The sequence below is a fragment of the Nuphar pumila genome, chromosome 8 (assembly GCF_984573655.1).
Source record: "Nuphar pumila chromosome 8, dmNupPumi1.hap1.1, whole genome shotgun sequence".
Taxonomy (NCBI): Eukaryota; Viridiplantae; Streptophyta; class Magnoliopsida; order Nymphaeales; family Nymphaeaceae; genus Nuphar; species Nuphar pumila.
In genome coordinates, this window is record NC_143256.1 from 123,205,212 (window position 1) to 123,226,199 (window position 20,988).

The 20,988-nt window shown below is 41.1% G+C and overlaps 1 protein-coding gene across 1 annotated transcript; it reads right to left on the reverse strand.

Annotated features, from left to right (window-relative positions):
* Positions 1-701: 701 nt before the first annotated feature.
* Positions 702-20,639, reverse strand: LOC149830537 (endoplasmic reticulum oxidoreductin-2-like). Its single transcript, XM_090015479.1, has 11 exons — positions 20,564-20,639; positions 16,138-16,256; positions 15,898-16,002; positions 15,168-15,370; positions 14,964-15,087; positions 14,686-14,831; positions 13,185-13,363; positions 13,015-13,078; positions 2,872-2,983; positions 864-933; positions 702-754 (listed from the first exon to the last, which is right to left on the reverse strand). Exons 1-11 carry the CDS (start codon positions 20,637-20,639, stop codon positions 702-704), a joined length of 1,251 nt encoding a protein of 416 aa, XP_089871605.1.
* Between the last annotated feature and the right edge of the window lie 349 nt (positions 20,640-20,988).

The following is a 20,988-nucleotide window of genomic DNA, read 5'->3' on the forward strand; positions in this document are numbered from 1 at the left end:
AGCAAACTATATAGAATGCAAACTGCACACCTCATTTTTCTTTGGATTGCGATTCAATCAATCACAGCATGGGCGTCAAATCAAAAGATTTCAATACCTGTCAATGTCGTAACAATCAATTATCCGAGAAAATTTTAATAGGAAATATCTGGAGTTGGCTCAGTTGACTGGTTCAAATGATCCTGAAAGCTTCAAATATTTTTTCATATTTAGATGCATATATCACTCACCATATACAGTGATTTATGGATAACTTTTTGCTTAGATAGCTTTTACAACCTGGCACTGGTTTAGGGCTCGTTACAGTTCAACCAAAAACTAATTAAGCAGAACAGCCTTCTCCATGTGACACTTTCACTAAGAAGTAGGTAAAACACCACATGAAAACATAATGCTTAAAATGATCATACAAATGCATTTTGATCAAGCTAATGAAATAACTCAAAAGGTTGACAAGATAGAACCATATGGAATTTACAAAGTAGGTTTAGTAAGTGCAATACCATCGTATCTACGTTAATTCATCAAATTTGTCCACGATAGTGTTCTAAAATAGGTAGAATAGGTTACATAAAACTGGCCTCAGCTCAGTACAATGCTACAAATTTAAAGGGGCACAGGATTTAAATCATATCAAAGGAACAGAATCAAGTAATGATAACAGCAAAACACTAACAAGACGTGGCAATGTGTCACTGAACTTACTCAATTGCAGATAGCGGTTTCTCATTCTCCTCATACAGAGCAACAAGAACTACAAAGGATTCAACTTCACATGGTTAATGAATTATGTAACGGAATTAATTTGATTCATTAAAAGACACTTCACACGGTCTAAAGAGCCACAAAAGCTTGCAAGTTACCTTTGGTAAGACCATCAAGAACTCCACTGGATTCCAGATATTTCCTAAATGCTTCTTTCTCTTCCTTTGCCTACAAAAGAAGATGGAGATGAAACAAGGATCACCCTAATAACGCATTCTCAGTACACAACAGACAACACGATGGCCTGTGTGCGACCACATTAAAAGACAAGCAACACCAATAATGGAAAAGTAGAGGACTTCAAGCACAATTCGCCAAATAGATCCGTACCATCCCTTTCTTGTGTACCCCAGAAAACTAGGAAAGAACACACTTAAAACCAGTCAAAGAAATGCAAGAGAACAATGAAACAGAAAAAACAGTACAAAAACTTGATACCCATATGCCCAATCAATAACAATTGCTTGCAAAGACATGGAGGACTTCCTTCGGCATGAACACTTTAAGACGGCAAATTTCCTCTTAAACCAATTATTTTCTGAGAACAACAACCATAAAAAACGAAACCCATCACCACCAACCAAGGGCGTAGCTGGGGGGGGGGGGGGAGCCCAGTCCTGCCTCCCGAAACAGTTAACTTTTTTTTTGTTTTAAAAGCCCAGTCCTAGCCCAGCCCTGATTCCATATGAAATAGATTTTTATCCATTTTTGTAGTCCAGTCCAGTCCTAGCCCAGCCCTGACTGCAGCAAATAGTTTGATTTGTCCATATGAAATAGATTTTTATTAATAATTGTAGCCATTTTTTATTTTATCTCAATTTTTTTTTTCGGGGGCGCTGCCCCCGAAGTACCCCCGATTATCACACAAATAAATTTTTTTTGCTACACCCCTGTTTGCCCCCCCCCCCATGAATCATAGCTACGCCCCTGCCACCAACTGATCTTTTTTCACTTTTCTCACCATGCCCATTAACCGTTCAATTTAAGACAACAGATTTTCCCTCTAAACCAAATTTTCTAAGAGTAAAAACCATAAAAAATGAAATCCATTTACAACAACCATCACCATTATCAGAATCCACTAATCTGTTTCACTTTTTTTACCATGCCCAATGTAGAAATTGTGCAATATGCGAGCATCAAAACACAATAGAGAACCATGTATCAAGATTTGTCCAGTAGCTAACATATACAACCTTCAATTAGAATCTACATGGATCAGAGAGAGAGAGATACCATGTATATCTTACAGCAGCTGATGGGTGATGATTGGGGTTTCAGGTATATATATATATATATATATATATATATATATATATATATATATATATATATATATATATATATATATATATATATATATGTGTGTGTGTGTGTGTGTTAGCTGCAAGGTTGAGGTCTGGTAATGCACTCATACCAACAAAACCATCTTCTAAGAATCTAGCTTTATCAGTTTTTACTATTTGTGGTATATAAGATGAATAATAAAACCTATAACCTTTTGATATTTCTAGATAACCAATGAAAAAACTGCTAGTTGTTCTGGGATCAAAAGATTTTATATGAGGATTATACAATTTAGCCTCAGCAGGACAACCCATACATGCATATATGAAAGAGATGGTTTTCTATTCGTCCATAACTCATATGGAGTTTTCTGAACTGCTTTAGTAAAAACTTTCTTTAAAATATGCACAGTCGTCCTCAAGGCTTCACTACACAAGGTTATGGGAAGAGTCGAGTAATTCAACATTGCTCGTACTATTTTCTTAAGCATGTGGTTTCTTCTTTCGGCTATGCCATTTTGGTAGGCACTGCCAAACATAGAGTATTGAGGTATTATGTCTTCTCCCTCTAGAAACATGGTTAATAGTCCTCTCATTTGACCAATTTCTGTAAATCACTCATAATATTCACCACCTCTATCTGATCTGACTATTTTAATAATTTTTTCACTTTGTTTTTCTACCTCTTTCTTGAAGTCTTTAAAAACTTTGTAGACTTCAGATTTTTCAAATAAAATGTAAAGATAGATAACAAGAATAGTCATCAATAAAGGTGACGAAAAACTTTTCACCCATGTAACATGGGATAAATGGACCATACACATCTGTAGGTGGTGAATAAAAGGTAAAGATACATATAACGAGTATTGGCTCTAGCCTTGTTTGAACTGACGAATTGCTCTTCAATAGCCCTCAAGAATTCTTTCAATGTTCTACAAATAGGAATAGCACATCAAATATTCTTAGCAACCTTAGATTACAAGAGCTAAAGGCTAAGACGATTCAAACACTCCCACTTATTATAAGTTGCTTTTTCCTCAATCTTTACGCAATACTAGATCTAAGTTCATGTACCTTAAAGTAAAAAGTATCATTTCTTTTCAATCACTAAAATTCGAGCCATCAAGAAAAGGAATACTGCTTGATCCATCAATAATAACAAAACTAGGCACAGAGGGTCATTAGAGTCTCACTTTGGTGAAAAGAACTCATAATACACGAAATTTACTTCATATTTCATGAAAATTAACAAAACTAGAAAAAATATACAACCAGAGACAAGTTGGCAAGACACCTTTAGGTGCACATATGCCACATGTGCTTTCATATATTTTGTCACGATGAACTTTCTTTAGGCCGAACATTATTTCAATAAGTTTAAGTACAAATTCAATATTGAACTATTCAAAATTTGCAATCCAAAATCTCATGTTAAACATACATTTGACCACTTTGGTGGTTTCAAATGTACATCGATTAGAGTTCTTTGTTGCTCTTAAATGTCAATATTGCCCCCATATGTATACTTGATTAGATAGCTGACATGCATGTTTTATTATAAGCCATTACATGACGCATGCATAAACATATATACGATTAAGATTAATCATGCAAATTTGATACAAGAAAGAATAGTATCAAATATGAGAATGATACAAAAATTGATAAGAAAATGATTTGAAAAAATATGATAATTTCATGCTAGCAACACATTAGATTAATGAACCAGTCTTAAAAACACTAGAACCAGCCAAATACACGGCCGACCCCTGACCCGATTCAAATACACCCCCTCTTACTCTTACGGGTCTGAAAAAATGGGTAGATCCAGAGAGAGAGAGAGAGAGAGCACTGAGTGAAGATCGATCGGTGAAGTAAATGGGCAAATTCCAGTGAGACTCAATGGAGTGTGACATCTCTCACATCAGTGTGGTTTTGTTTTTGTGATTCCATTAAAATTAATTATATGTAGAATGCTTGCATAATTAAATCTACCGAACCGACATTTGACACGATTCATCATTCAAGTGATCCATGACTGCAAGAGCAAGCAATGTCTTATTCCCCAGTCAGTGTGCAGACAGATCGGGTTTGGTCGGACCTTAGGCCCGAACCAGACACCCTTTATTTCTAAATAACAGCTCAATGTTAAAATGATTTTTTTTTTTCATGAAGGACGGGGATATCATCCTCCGGATATGCACTGGCTGAGCCTGTCATACTTGCGATCGCTAAGCAAGGGCTCTTGCACTCATTAATGCAAGTCGCCTCGAATTTACACATTGGGATCATTTTCAAGTTTGGATCGTATTCACTTCAATTATTTACATTGGATCTACGTTCAGATTCAGATACAGATATAATCCGATCTATTTGCATATTTACTTGTAAAAACCTTGATTTCAGTTTTTTTTACGGGATCCAACATCACCATACATATCTTTTGGATCCAGATTCACTATTATGTCCTCGAATAAGTTATTTGGATTTGGATCAGACAGGATACAGTATCTGATCAGTTTGCAGCCCACTACACCAAAGTCCAAACCCACGTTGACACTCGGCAGCTGGTTATCCCGAATCTGTCAAGTTCCGAAATTTGGATCTTTTGTGGACTATCATGCAGTTTTTGGATTCAAGGGCACGAGCATTGTGACAAATATTGGTAAAATGATAGTGCAATATTTTCGTTAAGATCTAAATATCACGATAATATTGTTGTGAAATTGAGTGATTTTTTATTTTGTACATGATTTTTATTTTTAGATATTCTTAGAAATATAATTTTCTAATTTTAATGTTGATGGGTACATGAACTATGAATCAAAGATCACAGATATTTCGAAAAGAGTCACTAGAATATGTTTACTGAAAATATATTATTGAAATATAAACTATCTTTTAAGAATTGAAAATCGCGCTTAGAATTCTCGTAAGTATTTGAGTATCCAAAACTCATATTTTTTTTTTGTCAAAAAATACACGATCCGACAATTGTTTCCTAGAAAGCGAACCATGCCGAACGCATCTTAAGGGTCAGATTCACACGAAAAAAGTGTCATAAATACTTATTTCACACTTCAGTAAACATATTCTAGCAATCCAGACAAAAAAAAATTCTAGTGATTCCAGTGAAAACATTATATATCTTAATTTTTATCATGTTATTCTAAAAAGCTGATTAATGCCAAAAAAATGATGTTTTTAAAATATTGCTTGGGGTGAAAATATCATGTTTTTGTTTTAACACAAATGAACCACTGCAGGGTTGCCCGCGTGGTTGTGAGGGTTAGGCAGACCGCAGACCCCCACCAGTTATTATTCAACGGGTTTTGAACCTGCAACGTCACACCACAGGGAGACGTGCACATACAGCTCCTACCAACCATGAGAAGCCCCCGTTGGTTAACTGAGGATCCTTGGGTTCATAAAAACAAGCAGTACATGCCCTATTTTTTGCCAAGAAAACATGAGATGTTATTCAGCTTTATTAATTATACCTGGACTTACTTTTGTGGAAGAAAACTAGAGAATAAATTCAGAGACATTTTTAACAAGGGCTCCGCTTATCTGGTAAGAGCAGCTAGTGCACGTCACCTTGTGTTGGGACGTTGCATGTTCAAAACCCAATGGTATAGTTGCATAACTGGTAGAGGTCTGCCTAACCCTAGTTTGCCTTTAAAAAAAGAAAAAGGTATATGTTGAAGCCTTTAAAAATCATATCCTCGAAAACACAAAGATATCATATTAGAATAAATGACCACTAGGTTATGATAATGCAACCTTTTGAATTAGGGTTTGAATCTATGTCACAGGGACTCTTCAACTAGGTGCCGCACCCACACTCGATGCGGTCAACCTAACCCTGGGTGCAGTCAATGCACCCAAGGTTATTTATGTCTAACTTTTGGACTATATATATATATATATATAATTTTTTATATTTTTGCCGCACCCCCACCCCCGCACCCAAGTTTTTTTAAAGTGCCGCACCCCGCACCCGCACCCTCACCCTCACCCATGTGACATAGATTTGAATATATCCCAACCATGGATGTCAAGGACATAAATCATCACCAGGCCTTCATGAATCAGTTGTTGCTCTACAGAGCAAGATCAACAACCAAGTTCACTTAAAGCAGTCATTTTTTGCTGGCAAGTGTCAAGGGAAACCAGCCTACAAGAGCTCCGCACACCTGACTAGGTGAGTCGGTCTAGCCTTCGAGTTGAAAAAAGTCTAGAGTTCGATACCTCGAAGTGTGCATCCTTTGCTGTAAGGCCTAAGCCAAATGAGAATATATTTCCATTAGGTAAGGGAGAGTACTCCTGGAGTTTTACACTGCAGACACCTTGTTCCCTTACGACTTACAATGTACAGTTGCGCTTAGAGTCTGTTTTGCTTTTGTTGAGTCTGATGTAAGCTGCCCGGTTTAGGTGAATCAATACCCCGAAGGGGCAGCCCGTATACTTGAACTGTAATGGCCTGCGGGAAAAATTGTGAATAAAGTAAATGCGTTGAGCTTTCTTTTGTTCACCCTCGTTGTGATTGCAATTTCTCTCCCTCTATTCTCTCTTGCTCTCTTGCACTCTGATTACAAGCTTCCGCGATCGGCAAGCGAGCTGACGAGTAGGCTTGCGGCGGTGAGGAAGGACTATCACGCCGCGCTGGCCCATTGAAGGAAATAGGCCCGTGACAAGTGGTACCAGAGCCCATTCTTGTGCTGGGGAAGGGACTCCGGAGTCGGTGTCGACAGACACGCCGACAAGCTGCGATTTGTGAGCAAGACATCGTGGCGCCTTATCAAAACTTGCGCAACATCAAAGGCAAGGCAGTTGCTGAAGCTGAGAAGATGGGTTCACCTCGGAGCCAAGAAGAGTTGGCTGCAACTGTTAACAAGCTGGTGGAAGAGGTGACTTCGCATAAGGAAGCGATTTCACGCGCATGTGAATCATTCAATGGACTAAATGATGTGGTGGCGAGCCTGCAAGAGCAGGTAACCTTATTAATGGGGCAGGTCACTTCGTTGACGACTACAGTGACCGACTTGCAGACTGAAGTAGGGGAGCTTCAGTTGAAAAACTGTACGTTGCAGAGGACAGTGACCCTAAATGGCAAAAATGGTGAGAGACCATCAAGGATTGACGTACCAAGACCCGCAAAATTCAATGGTTCTCGCGACAGTAAGGCCATTGAGAACTTCTTCTTCCAAGTAGAAGACTACTTGGATATCCAGAATGTGACCCTCGAAGATCTGATGATTAAGGCTGTAGCGGCCTTACTTGATGAAGATGCTATCGCTTGGTGGAGGCGGAAGCGCAATGACATGGAGATGGGTCAATGTGTGATAGACACCTTTGATGACTTCAAAATGAAGTTGCGCAACTACTTCATGCCAAGAAATGCGCAGAGGCAGGCTTATCGGATGGTTCGTGAGTTCAAACATACTGGTTCGTTGCAAGACTATGTCAGAACGTTCCAGAAGCTTATGCTGGAGATACCTAACATGCCAGAAGACGACATGTTCAACTGGTTCATTGTGAGACTTCAGCCATGGGCACAGTTTGAAGTGGAAAGGAGCAACCCCCATATTTTGGAAGATGCATATGTGGCGGTTGAGCACTTAGTTGACACTCAGCGCAAGCCTTTCACCCCATCAACCAAAGTTGGGAAGAAGCCTGACCACGGAGGCAAGAAGGATGAGCAGTGCAATGATAAAGGTGAGGTATCGACACGCCATCAATCCGAAAAGAAAACAGAACATCACGAAACATAACAACAACAACAAGGGTGCGGTTGCGACATGTTGGTTCTGCAGCGATAGACATATCGTCAGGCAGTGCCCAAAGCGCCTTGTAAAGGACGACGGGCAAGCCAATGCTGCACAGGAAGAATGCAGCGATACTGAATGCAGTGACACTGAGACCATGCAACCAAGGATGGAAGCCATGCGATAGATTAACGCAGCTAAGAACATGCAGGTCAGTAAGGAACTTATGTACGTAGAAGTCATTATGAATGGGAAGTATACTTCAGCAATGGTCGACTCCGGGCCACACACAACTTTGTCTCGCGGGAAGAGGCAGAGCGGTTGGGCTTGAAAACTGGGTCAAAGCAGAGGACTATCAAAACAGTAAACTCTGAGGCCAAGCCCATCCTTGGTGAAGCAAGAGATGTGGCTACTCAAGTGGGGAGTTGGGCCAGCAAAGCCAACTTCTCTGTGGTGCCCCTAGACGATTTCAAGGTGATTATGAGTATGGAGTTTCTGCGAAGCCAGAATGTTATGATGCTGCCAAAGTTTAACACGTTGACGATCATGGGGTCAGACCTGTCACACATAGTGCAGTGCCTTACGCAGAAAGACAATTCTTCAGTGTTATCGGCAATGCAACTGAAGAAGGGTGTCAAGCATGGAGAGCAGCCATTCTTAGTTGCAGTGCATGCAGATGAAGGGAAGGTAGAAGCAGCAGTGCCGCCGACCCTAGCCCCACTATTAGAGGAGTTTCGGGGGGTGATGCCATCGGAATTGCCAAAGCATCTTCCGCCAAGACATGAGGTCGACCACAAGATTGAGTTGACCCCAAGAGCGAAGCCTCCCACAATGGTTCCATACCGTATGAGGCCAGCTGAACTGAAGGAGCTGCGTAGGCAGCTAGACGAGATGTTGGACGCAGGCATTATTCGTCCATCAAAAGCCCCATTTGGTGCCCCGGTCCTTTTCCAGATGAAACATGATGGCTCTAAACGATTATGTGTGGATTATCGTGCTCTGAACATGGTCACGATGAAGAACAAGTACCCATTGCCATTGATAGCAGACTTGTTCGACCAGCTAGGCAGTGGTCGTATATTTTCCAAGCTAGATCTGTGATCGGGTTACTGGCAGGTCAGGATTGTCGAAGATGATGAGCCGAAAATAACTTACGTCACCCGCTATGGTGCTTACGAATTTCTAGTAATGCCATTCGGGTTGACAAATGCTCCAGCCACGTTCACAACTTTAATGAACCAGATCTTCTACCCTTACTTAGACAAGTTTGTGATAGTCTACCTGGATGATATCGTGATCTACCATAGCAACATGGAGGAACATGTCGGGCACTTGCGAACAGTGTTTTAGGTGCTGAAGGAAAATGACCTCTGTGTCAAATGAGAGAAGTGTCTCTTCGTGCAGGAGGAGATCAACTTCTTTGGCCACGTTGTGGGGCATGGTGTGCTGCGTATGGATGGGCAAAAGATAAGGGTCATTCAGAAATGGGTTCCGCCAAGCAAAGTGACAGAATTGTGGTCATTCCTCGGTTTGGCAAACTATTATCGTCGTTTCATCAAAGGTTATTCCCTCATTGTTGCGCCTGTCACAGATTTGTTAAAGAAGAATCGGGTATGGCTCTGGACAGGAGCGTGCCAAGATGCCTTCGATGGCTTGAAGAAAGCCTTAGTGAAGGAGCCAGTGCTGCGATTGCCTGATCATTTGAGACCCTTTGAAGTCCACACGGATGCCTCAGACTTTGCCATTGGCGGAGTTATTATGCAAGATGGTCATCCGATCGCATATGAGAGTCGCAAGTTGAAAGATGCAGAGAAGCGTTACACAGTGCATGAACGTGAGATGACTGCCATTGTGTATTGCCTCAGGACCTGGCGGCACTACCTTTTGGGTGTTGAGTTCGTCGTCAAGACAGACAATGTGGCCACGAGCTATTTTCAGACGTAGAAGAAGTTAACGCCTAAACAAGCTCGATGACAGATGTTTTTGGCTGAGTTTGACTTTGCCTTAGAGTACAAGGTTGAAAAGACCAATGTTGTGGCAGATGCCTTGAGCCGTAGGGCTGAACTGGCAGCTGTGCGCGCGGAGCCTTCTGAAGTGCACTTAGAGGGCGCACTGCTGAGCCGCATCCGTGAAGGTACACAGCAAGATCCGATCACACAACACCTAGTTTCTCTGGCGCAGGCATGGAAGACTCGGCGATTCTGGCTACAAGATGGCCTCCCCGTAACAAAAGGGGGACGCATCTTCGTACCGCGGTGGGGAAGCATTCGCCGAGAATTGCTTAAGGAATGCCATGATACACTATGGGTCGGCCATCCTGGTCAGGAGCGGACCTTAGCACTCCTTGAGCGCAGCTACTATTGGTCGCATATGAGGGACGATGTTGAGGGGTATGTGCGAACATGCCTCATCTGCCAACAAGATAAGGGGACAAACCAGAAGGTTGCAGATCTCCTTGAGCCTCTACCAATTCCAGAACGTCCTTTGGAAAGCATCTATATGGACTTTATTGTTAGTCTGCCAAAGGTAGAGGGCCTCAGTTCTATTTTGGTCGTGCTGGATCGTTTCTCAAAGTATGCCACCTTCATCCCAGCTTCCAAGGAGTGCCCTGCAGAGAAGACTGCAGAGTTGTTTGTAAAGCATGTGGTGAAACACTCGAGCATACCAAAGAGCATTGTGAGTGATCGCAATGCTCGCTTCACGGGCAAGTTCTGGCGTGAAGTATTTCAGCTACTTGGCTCTGATTTGCTGTTTTCAACAAGCTTTCATCCACAGACAGATGGGCAAACAGAGCGCATCAACGGGATACTGGAGCAGTACCTTAGGCACTTTGTTAGTGCCAATCAGAAAAATTGGGTGAAGCTCCTCGATGTGGCACAATTTTGTTATAATCTGCAGAAGAGCGAGTCTTTAGGCCACAACCCGTTTAAAATAGCCACGGGGCGGCAGCCACTGACCCCGCACACTCTTGCCGCACAAGAAAAGGGAAGGCCATCTTTCGCCTATCAGTTTGTTCGCGACTGGCACAAGCAGAATGAGTTGGTGAAGGCATTCTTACACAAAACGACAAAGAGAATGAAGAAGTGGGTGGACAAACACCGTCGGCCCGCAGAGTTCCAAGTTGGGGACCAAGTGTTGCTGAAGCTATATCCTGGTCGCACAGGCATCTTCCGCGGGCGGCACCGCATACTACTCAGAAAGTATGAGGGACCCTTCACCATCACAAAGAAGGTGGGCAAGCTGGCATACAAGCTGGAGTTGCCCTCAGACTTCAAGGTGCACCTGGTGTTCCACGTGTGCAACCTCAAGCAGTTCCATCCAGATGATGGAGACCCATAACACAGTATGCCATGATGCGCTCCCATCATGCAGAGGGCCCCGACAACACAACGGGCCGAGAAGCACCTCAGTCAGATCCTTCGCCACAATGTCAACTACTTGGGACAAGCGAAGAAATACTTTGTGCAGTGGGAGGAAACAACGGAACCAACGTGGGAGCCTGCATTTCAAATGAACAACCGCTACCCGGCTGAAGTCAGGGCTTACCATGAAACAGATGGCGCTGAGGACAGCGCATGATTTGAAGGGGGGAGCATGTTCCCTTGCGACTTACAGTGTACAGTTGCGCTTAGAGTCTATTTTGCTTTTGTTGAGTCTGATGTAAGCTGCTCGGTTCAGGTGAATCAATACCTCGAAGGGGCAGCCCGTATACTTGAACTGTAATAGCCTGCGGGCAAAATTGTGAATGATATAAATGCGTTGAGCTTTCTTTTGTTCACCCTCGTTGTGATTGCTTCTTGTGATTGCAATTTCTCTCCCTCTTTTCTCTCTTGCTCTCTTGCACTCTGATTACAAGCTTCCGCGATCGGCAAGCGAGGTGACGAGTAGGCTTGCGGCGGTGAGGAAGGACCGTCGCGCCGCGCTGGCCCATTGAAGAAAATAGGCTCGTGACACACCTACTCCAGTCAATAATCAACACGACACCTCTCGGCCTGTAATGGAACATCCAAACCATATAGTAGTGGCTTCTCCACACTAACCTGTCAAAATAAGTGCAAAGGAAAACTGTGATATGCACATTCTTGCCTTTCAACATATCTGATCAAGGTTGAAATTCACATGGCTGTTCAAGTAATCTTGAAGATATCCTTGGAGGCAATCGCCGAACTTCACATCGCATGGCAATGCACACAATCTCCTATGCTCCCTCACATCAGAAGTAGGGGAATTGACCCCTTGAGACCTTAATTATCACGCTCAAGGGACACCCTATATAGAATCACAATAGCTAACCAGCAAGCATTGTACCAGAGCTGAGTTCTTCATAATATGGAAAATTATACCCCAAAAGACAAAAATAGTTCTTATACAACAACAAATAATGATTGTCATCCTTATATCATTGTAATCTTGGTTGAGACCAGCCAACATTTTTGAAGATCTCTGTCTTCCTCAATCCTCCCCTTAATGATGATTGTCATCCTTCCTACTGTTTTCTACTTCTTCCTGTAGCTGCTAAGTTCTAGCCAGGTGTTTTTTTTTTCATATATTTCTCTGGCAGTTTCGATAAATGAGAACCCCTCGGCTATGTTGTGTTCCATCAAGTTTAATAGCCAGGACAAGGTGATTATAGGATTGCTAAAAGCTTGTTTAGGTTAAGGGTCTTGTTCAATCCGTTGGTTGCAACTGGGTCCGAACCAAACCTGACCCGTTGACAACCCTAAGTGGGAGACATCACGAGACTTGGTTGTTTCATATTTTTATTTCAAGGCTGAACCCATATGAGAGCCCCATTGTTTCATGTAGTATTCACGAGAAATTGTTAAGCTGACATTCTTTCCTTTCTTTTTCTACCCTCATGAAACAAATATTATGATGGCAAAGTGCTTGGTAAGAACAAGTAAGCCCTAGTTTTTTTTCCCATCACTTTTTCGCTTTTCATGAGCAAATATTTTAGTACCGTTCTCATATAAAAGGACACTTTTATGGAAAAGCAGAGTTGGTAGGAAATTTTAGAACTCTGTGCCCTTTACCATGAAAGACCATTCCCTTCCGTAGGAATGAGAAAAACAGATTCCAAACGAGAGAAACTGTGTTTTTCTAAAAAGTACATTTTTTTATAAGAAACATTATTCAAGAGAGGTGAAAGAATATTTTCTAACAAGAGAAAAAATGGTGATTTACACTCCCATCACATCATCTCACCACCACCATCACCACCGCCCATTGACAATATCTGGCGATCCAAACCATCTGCCTCTGACAGTAACATCAACAGCATGGTGACCCACTGCTCGCTTTCCCCTGTCTGATCCAGTAGCACCCTCAGCTGGCCCTCCTCTTCATCTCATCCGGCGACACCCACCTGAGGCAAACCTCCTTCCTCCTGATCGACCCAAACCACCTCCACCCCCAGCTGAGCTTGGCGTGAGGGATATCGCTGCATGTGATCCAGTCACTTTGTCGGCTACTATGCCACCGGTGATCGCCGCGAGTGAGAGAGGGAAGAGGGAGCAAGGAAGAGAGACAAAAAATTCTCTCATGCTATACAAACAAGAGAAAAAGACTTTTCATTTAGAAAAGTTATCATATCAAAACTTCTCATAGGCAAAACCTTTTTTTTCTTATGAGAGTTTTTCTCGCTTCTAAACGTGCCCTTAATTAGGTCTGTTTGTTTTATGTAGTTTTAATGGAAAATTACTGATCTGAAACTCCTTTTCCTTCCTTTTTCTATCGTGGGTAAAACAAACATCTAAATATCATAGTGAGAAAGTGTCATGGTGGCACAAACATGGTTCGCAAACTCACAGATTCAATCGGGTAAGAAAATTGTTAATGTTTTGATTAGGGTGAGAGCTGCTCTGAAAACTTTTTATAAGAAAATTTTCCCCAGGCACCGAGACCTAGCCACGCTGGCTTAGCCTGCCATACTACGGTCTTTGTCCATGTCAGCGTAAAACTCTAAGGGCCTACCCCTGGATCACAGGGAGTCGCCAAGCTTAGGCTTGCGCAGGGGGGTGACACCCAAGGGATTTGAGTCTAGACTGCCCGTCTAACAGTCTAGGCCCCATCCCACTACGCCAACCCCCTTGGATCTAGCGATAGAACTTTTAATAACACTCTAGCAGTAATGGTTTAGACCAATGTTGTCAGAATCGGCTTCTGAACTGGATTGCTTTTCAAAACGATTCAGAAAATTGGCCCAAATCGAATCAAATCAAATAATTTTGAATCGGTCTATTGAAAACTTTGACTTAAAAAACACAAAAGTTCAAAAATAAAAAAAAAACAGGAAAAAATGATCTAAAACAAGGAAAATGCAGAAATAAAGTAAATGATGCCTTATAGGGTCCATTCAAAATTTAAAATATGCATCAATTCCCAAACAATATAATAGCCACTAAATATCATAATTATAAAAAAAACTAAAACCAAAAGAAAAAATGATTTAGGCGGATTCTCAAGAAAAATCAGTGATGGGCCAATTCGACTCTATCCTGACAACACTGGTACTTTGGACCTATGTGAATCAATCCCCTAACTTTGCTGTGTAAAAAGAGTGGGGGACGTAACGTGAAGAGATCTACATGAGATTTTACTATATTTTGAAACAGTTTTGATAGTTTTTTTTTTTTGAAAATATAAAGAAACAATTAGAAAAGTTTTTAAAATATAAAAGAAACTTTAAACATATAAAAAAGATGTTTTGAGAAATTCTCGTGACATATTTTCAATTCTAGTGATATTTTGAAAATCTGCACGAGTAACAAACAACCCCAACATGATGCAACAATCCGAGAACAGAAACCATTAAATTGTAGGGAGATTTTTGGAACGCAATGAATCATACCATGCAGAATTGTTACAAACTGCTCATGCCACTAGCTGAAGAACGATGTCCTTCCATGATTTTTTCAGAAGCAGGGCCCATCTCTTGCACTGACTGTACAGACTCTGACAATCTATTGAGAAGGTTCGTCAAAGCAATCACTTCGTTCCGTTGAAGCTGCAACTGCATTAGCAGGTAAAAGGAATGCTGAATCAATTTATGTAGCGATAAAACAATACAAGCCTTGTAAGGTATTTTTAGTATACAATAATCCATAAGAGCCAGAACTGAGTGATAGTAGATCAATTATCTTACAGGCTGATCCAAGTGGTCATGACCATCAACAGAGAAAAGGATCTTCAGTGCTGTACCAAGACCGAGAATTTGAAGTTTCCCCCAAAGACGGCATTTCTCACACCCAACACAATCCATAATTGAGCTGCCAACAGATCAGTGTAAGGAGAAACAATAACAACAATAATAATATGCCATCAATGATCACAATGCTTCAAGCAAAACCTTATATTCCTGAACTGGTTCTGAATCTGATGCTTTAGCTCATGGCCATTCTGACCCTTCCATAATTTTGCTTCATCAAATGATAACGGGCATGCAGCTTGTAACTTAGGATTGAAGACCAGCTGCCGTACAAGTGACTGTGTCTTGAGATCATCGGCAGGGTTACCAGTGTCATACTCAGCCTGCTCAAGATATTCTGCTGCCTATAAAAATCAGAGAAGAAATGATTGTCATAAATGCAATGCCGTTCAAGAAGCAAATTCAGTCATTAATTAAATACGATCACACTCATATAGAGGAGGCTTAACCGACAAAAAAAGAGCACAGATTTAATCAACTATACAAGAGATCGCAGATATAGCACAATCTAGCATGCCGATCTCAGGATGATGCAACTAATCTTATTAGTTCTTCTCTCTTGGATCCACATGCAAATAGAACACATCTTGAGGCTGCTTGATGTGAAGTAATAGAGGCCTTAGTATTTTTTGGAAATTCTAGATGATGAAAATTAAAAGAATTTTAACATGCTTTTCGAGAATATCAACAACCTTTTTTGAATATCTTGATGTGGTTGAAGAACTTCCACATTAAAGGAAATCGTCTTTTGTTCCATATGCTTTCTAAATCTTAAGCATTTCTACTTTATGTCCTTACAAAGAACAAATAGCCTCTTTTGTTTCTCTTTTCGCAAGAATGCACATAAACACTTTAGAAACAAAATTATTACCTTTGTTACTGCCCGAAGGACGAAGAGAAAAGTAAAATACAAATTCCTGACCCGGTCTGGGTATCTTAGCACACGTTTATAAAGCAATTCAAGGTTTTGTCCCCACTACATGCAATGAAAACAAACCAAATGCTCAAAAATGTTACCATCTCAAGAATCTGCACCATAACACAAAAAAATGATAGCAAGAATTTCTGCCATAACAGGGGGGAAAACCAACAGGACTTTGAAAATTTATGCCATATTGGTAGCTTCATCAAGGAGATATTCTGATGCAATATGAACAGAAATGGAAGAATGCAACCCAGACACCAACTTGTACAGCACCTTCCTCTCTTGAAAAGAATCCGACGGCAAGTCTGTAGAGAAGTTTGAAATTGAAAAGGAAAAAAGGGATGAATAAAGAAGAAGATACCCGCAAAAATCTAGCCAGTCACACGATCATGTAGATATTTCCTAAAAGCATCTAAGAGAATATCCAATTGCTAATTCTACAATTTCAACACAGAAGAAGATTGTCCAATCTGCAGAAATTTCTTTAAGCATGAAATTCTCAGAAAGGTTGCATATGCAGTGCTGTACATTAAAACGTAGTAATGGTTGATTATAAGGTGCCTTTCCTTTCTCAAGATAATGACATTTATTATTACAAATACAAGCCTAAACATGAAAAGTAGAAATGATAAAGATAACCATACCTGAAGGAAGAGGAAACGAAAATGACAAGTGTGAATATGCAAATGCAGTTAGACATTCAATATTTATTAGTTTCACTTCACTACTTCACTATAGTTTGTTTAGTCCCAAATTGGCCATTTAGAGTTATACTACACTTCCCCTCTTATACGGAAAAGGATGAGGGCTCTCAGTATAGGCAATTCTATCTCTAGGAAGAGCCTAGTTTAAGATATTACAGTCCATGAGTCCTTGATTTCCTAAGTAACCTTTATACATTAGGTTTGTAGTGATGGATATGAAATGAGTTTTCTTGTTTATGCAATTGTCTTCTACTTTCTTGACACCTAGAGCTACAAACCCACTTTCCTTCACAAATTATTTCACCACATGGCAGCCATTTAGGGCAGGCAACAAGCTGAACCTGCAGTGTCCCAGGATTGATTACATGTAACCACTCTTTGGCCCATATAATAAGCCTGGTGGGGCAGGCTCGAGCTTACATGGGCCAGGACTGACCTTGTGGTCAGGTAGGTTTGTAAAGGAAATAATGCACATACTACACAGGTAAAGAAATAAACACAGAGGCACGCTCATTTAAATGCAGAGGGACACAGTTAAAATCCTACCCCTCAATCATTCTAACATTAAGGGGATGTTTGGTTGAGCCTCATGAGATTCGGATTCTTGTGCAAATGAAAATCACATGAGATTCCAAATCATATGATTTTGAGTCTCGTGAGATTCTGATTCTCATGTGATTTCTTTTCACTTTTTGAAAAGAACAACCAAACATACCCTAAAAGGAAAAGTAAAAAATGTAAACAAAATGTACAGTGCCTGCCTTCTCAAGCTAAACCAAGTTGAGTAGCTTAAACTGGGTTGTAATAGCTTAGCGCAAGCTCAACCCATGCATCAGGCAGGACAATTTACATTACCTAACCAGGAAAAGATTGGTGCATCAATTATTTCAAGAACAAAAGTGTAACAAAAGTGAAGATACTTAAAGGGAAAAAAAGAGAAAAGATGCCTGAGCGTTTTTGGGGGGAGGTTTTGCAAATCCCTGTCTTATGGACTATATTGCAAAATAGTTTATGCTTTATGTGATTTTGCACAATTATCTATGAAAATTGGGCCTTTTTTTATATCCGAGCTCTAAAACTGTGATTTGCCTCAAATCTCACCAATTTCCATCCTACCCATCCTTTTTTTGACCTTTAAGCCTCAAAATCGAGCCCAACTGCTTAGCATGCTAAATCAAATGTACTTAATTCAGTTTTCTGTCGTCTCACTTGTGCACCTACCATTTTTTCATGAAACTGACCTATTTTATGGGCACATGTGATGAATAGTTGCGAGATAGACGATGACGCGATTGCAAGATGATCTCAGGATCCCACTATTTCTGCTAGCAGCTCGCGTTCTAGACTTTTGGGTTTTTTGGGCAAGGGTTTCCTCAAAAAATCTTAATTTTGTATAACTTAAAGTATTTCTAATATGAATGGATTATTAAAATGGTTGCAAATTATTTCTATTTGGTGAATGTGAATTTTTATACTAACGCACCCAAGGTTGTCAACTTGTCCCTTTTATTCAAAGAAAAACGTTTTCGTTGATTTGTTAAAAAATCTGAAAAGAAAAGATAATTTTCTAATCTTTTGACGCTTTTGAAAAAGTTTATAAGTTTAAAATTTTGGGGTGTTACAACTCGGTATCAGAGCTTGAAGAAACAGTGGTTCTTGACCATCAAGCATCTACATCGCACTGTAAGTAAACCTTTTTTCTTGGTTGTAATTTGATTATATTGTTGGGCTAAAAGAACCTTCCATGTTTTATTGAAGTTTTTTGCCTAACCATATGGACCCTTTTGACGGTGCAAGAAGTGGGTTGAGCAGGGGTGCACGATGGATGCGTTGTCACTCGGTTAGGGGTAGAGGCCCTGTGGTGGAAAGACATAATCGTCTAACTACTTGGTCGGAATGTTAGACCAAGAGACCACCCCAACCCACCTTCACTGATTCTTGGGGCTTCACGCTTCCAGAAGTTTATCAGGCACCACTAGTTGCGACTTGGGCAACTGTGCATTTTCGAGAGGATGGTCACATACCATCGCATGTACTGCTTAGCCAGCCTGCCGTGCTGGAATCCTCTGAGGCGGAGTCTCCCTGGCAAGCCCACACAAAGTGCGTCTTTTGTGGTGAAGAAGGGCACACGATGAGTGGCTCTTAACTCAAGAAATTATATGACAGAAGGGTGTCTGCAGCACAAGATCTGAATGACACAACTTTCTCAGTTCAAGGTGCTTCAGAACTGCCTGGGACTGATGAGCTACTGCCTCCTTCTACAGGTCTTTCAGACAATGTTTCGTCTACATACACACCTTCACCTCACTCTCCATTCTACACCTCAGCTTCACCAACCTACACACCAGGCTCCTCTCCCAAATACACACTCACAACACACCTCCACTAGCCAGGGGTCCCAAATGATGATCTACACTCCTCTTATTCTCGGTGCAAGTTCAAGCGCACACGCAACAAGAGGGAATACTTGAGACAAATTACTAGTCGTTCCTGAGGGGAACTAGTACTTGTTGTTTTGAGTTGGAGTTTGTGAATTCCAAGTTTTGCGGATAATGTTTTCCCCTTCTGCTTATGTACCAGCATTGCTGGGTTTTTGTAAACTACTCAAGTTATGCCTGTATATTACGAATGTTTTTAGCTTCTATCTTGAGCTTCCAAAATTCTAATTTTTATATCTCTTATTTACTTCAACGATGGCGAGAAACTCGAATAAAGATTTTGCTAATGAATGGTCAGATCAACGAGGTTTCATGATGGATTCCTTGAGTGCCCTAATAGAGGCAATACAGAGCCAGGTTCGCTTGCAAGGGGGTCAAGCACCCTTTTCTGAGCCAAGTCAGCATACTATAGTGTCGTATAAAAAGTTCTTGAAGTTCGATCCCCCAATTTTCACCGGCAAGCCTGACCCAGACATGATCGAGAATTGGGTTGAGGAAGTGGAACATGTGTTTTAAGTTTTGGTTGTCTCCAATGACAAGAAGACTTTATTCAGGACCTTCAGACTGAAGAATGGCACCCGAAACTGGTGGGACACGACCCGAAACATGTTGTTTCTGGGAATTTCAGACATTCCTTGGGAAGTTTTCATAAAAGCTTTCTTAGAGAACTACTTCTGTAACGTCCCAACTTTTTATAGTAAAAAAATTTGGATAATTTTTTTTTTTAAATAGTGAAAGTATGAAAACAAGAGTTGGGTGCATTACAGGGTAAAACAGAGAAGTACCACAAGCATATCATTCATTAATTAAAGCATTAATGTTATTAATTACATCTCAAAACAGAAATATAAATCTACTAATCAGAGTTCAAACATAAAATACTGAAATAACTAAGATCTCTTGCTATTTCCATAACGACACCCCGATGCTCCAATTTAGTTGTTACCTCACGCAAGAGAGAAGAAAAAAGTCAAATTTTTGAAGCTCTCATAGGGCAACTCTAGTCTGGCGGATTACATCGCCAACTTTCAGAGAATGAAGTGTTACTGCCCCAGCCTATTCGATGACAAGCATGAAAGGGCCAAAAAAATCGTCTGAGGGTTGAAGGAAGGACTTCAACCTAGGGTCCTCACCAGCATGCTAGCAACCTTCTTTGCAACAGTGGCAGCAGCCACACTCCTGAGCGAAGACTGGGAACACTCCAAGAGCACCTAGAGTAAGAAGCCACATGTTGTGGGTGGCGACCAGAAGAAGATCCCCTCTGGCAGCCAAGTCAAACAACCACCCTTTTTCAGGAAGGACGGAGGTAGGAAGCAAGCTCCTTCTTCCAAGCAACCAAGGTCACAGGGCAGCCCCCCAGCCAGACAACAAGCAGGTGATGTCTGCCCCAAATGTCAATGATCTCACACTGGGCAGACGTGCCCACTCGAGATAGGTGGATGCCTGTATTGTGGCAAGATGGGCCACTACCTCCGTGAATGCCACAAAAAGGTGGCCGACGATCGCAGAAGGAACAACGAAGCACCTCTACTCCCACGACCACCATAGTCGCAACAACAACCCTCCTACCAGTCACAGCAGCTGCAGTCTAGCGGTCAGAAGAAGGCATCAAGATGCATCTACACCACCACGGTCGAGCAGTTGACCAAGGGCAAGCTCGTGCAAGGTACCCTTTTGGTCGCTAACCAAGCAACCTTTATGCTTTTTTATTATGGTGCCACACTCTTTTATTTTGGTAAATTTTGCTGAGTTTTTACACATACCTATAAAACCCTTGTATAATGCCCGAATTGATGTGTATAACTCGATTGAAAAAAATATATAATTTGTGTGGCCTACGTACTAGAGTTGGATGTAGTCTTAGCAGATTGGCATTTACCGGCTTGTGCTATCCT

Bases quoted from the DNA above. Each gene is read 5' to 3' on its own strand.
- LOC149830537 (XM_090015479.1), bottom strand. From the start codon at position 20,639: ATGGTGGTCGTGGGAGTAGAGGTGCTTCGTTGTTCCTTCTGCGATCGT. The intron at 2,984-13,014 runs GTGATGGGAGTG...TCCTATTTGTAG, and splicing joins GATGGTGGTGGTGAGATGAT to AACATTGAAAGAATTCTTGA. The intron at 934-2,871 runs GTATGGTCCATT...CTTCTTTTGTAG, and splicing joins TATTCACCACCTACAGATGT to GCAAAGGAAGAGAAAGAAGC.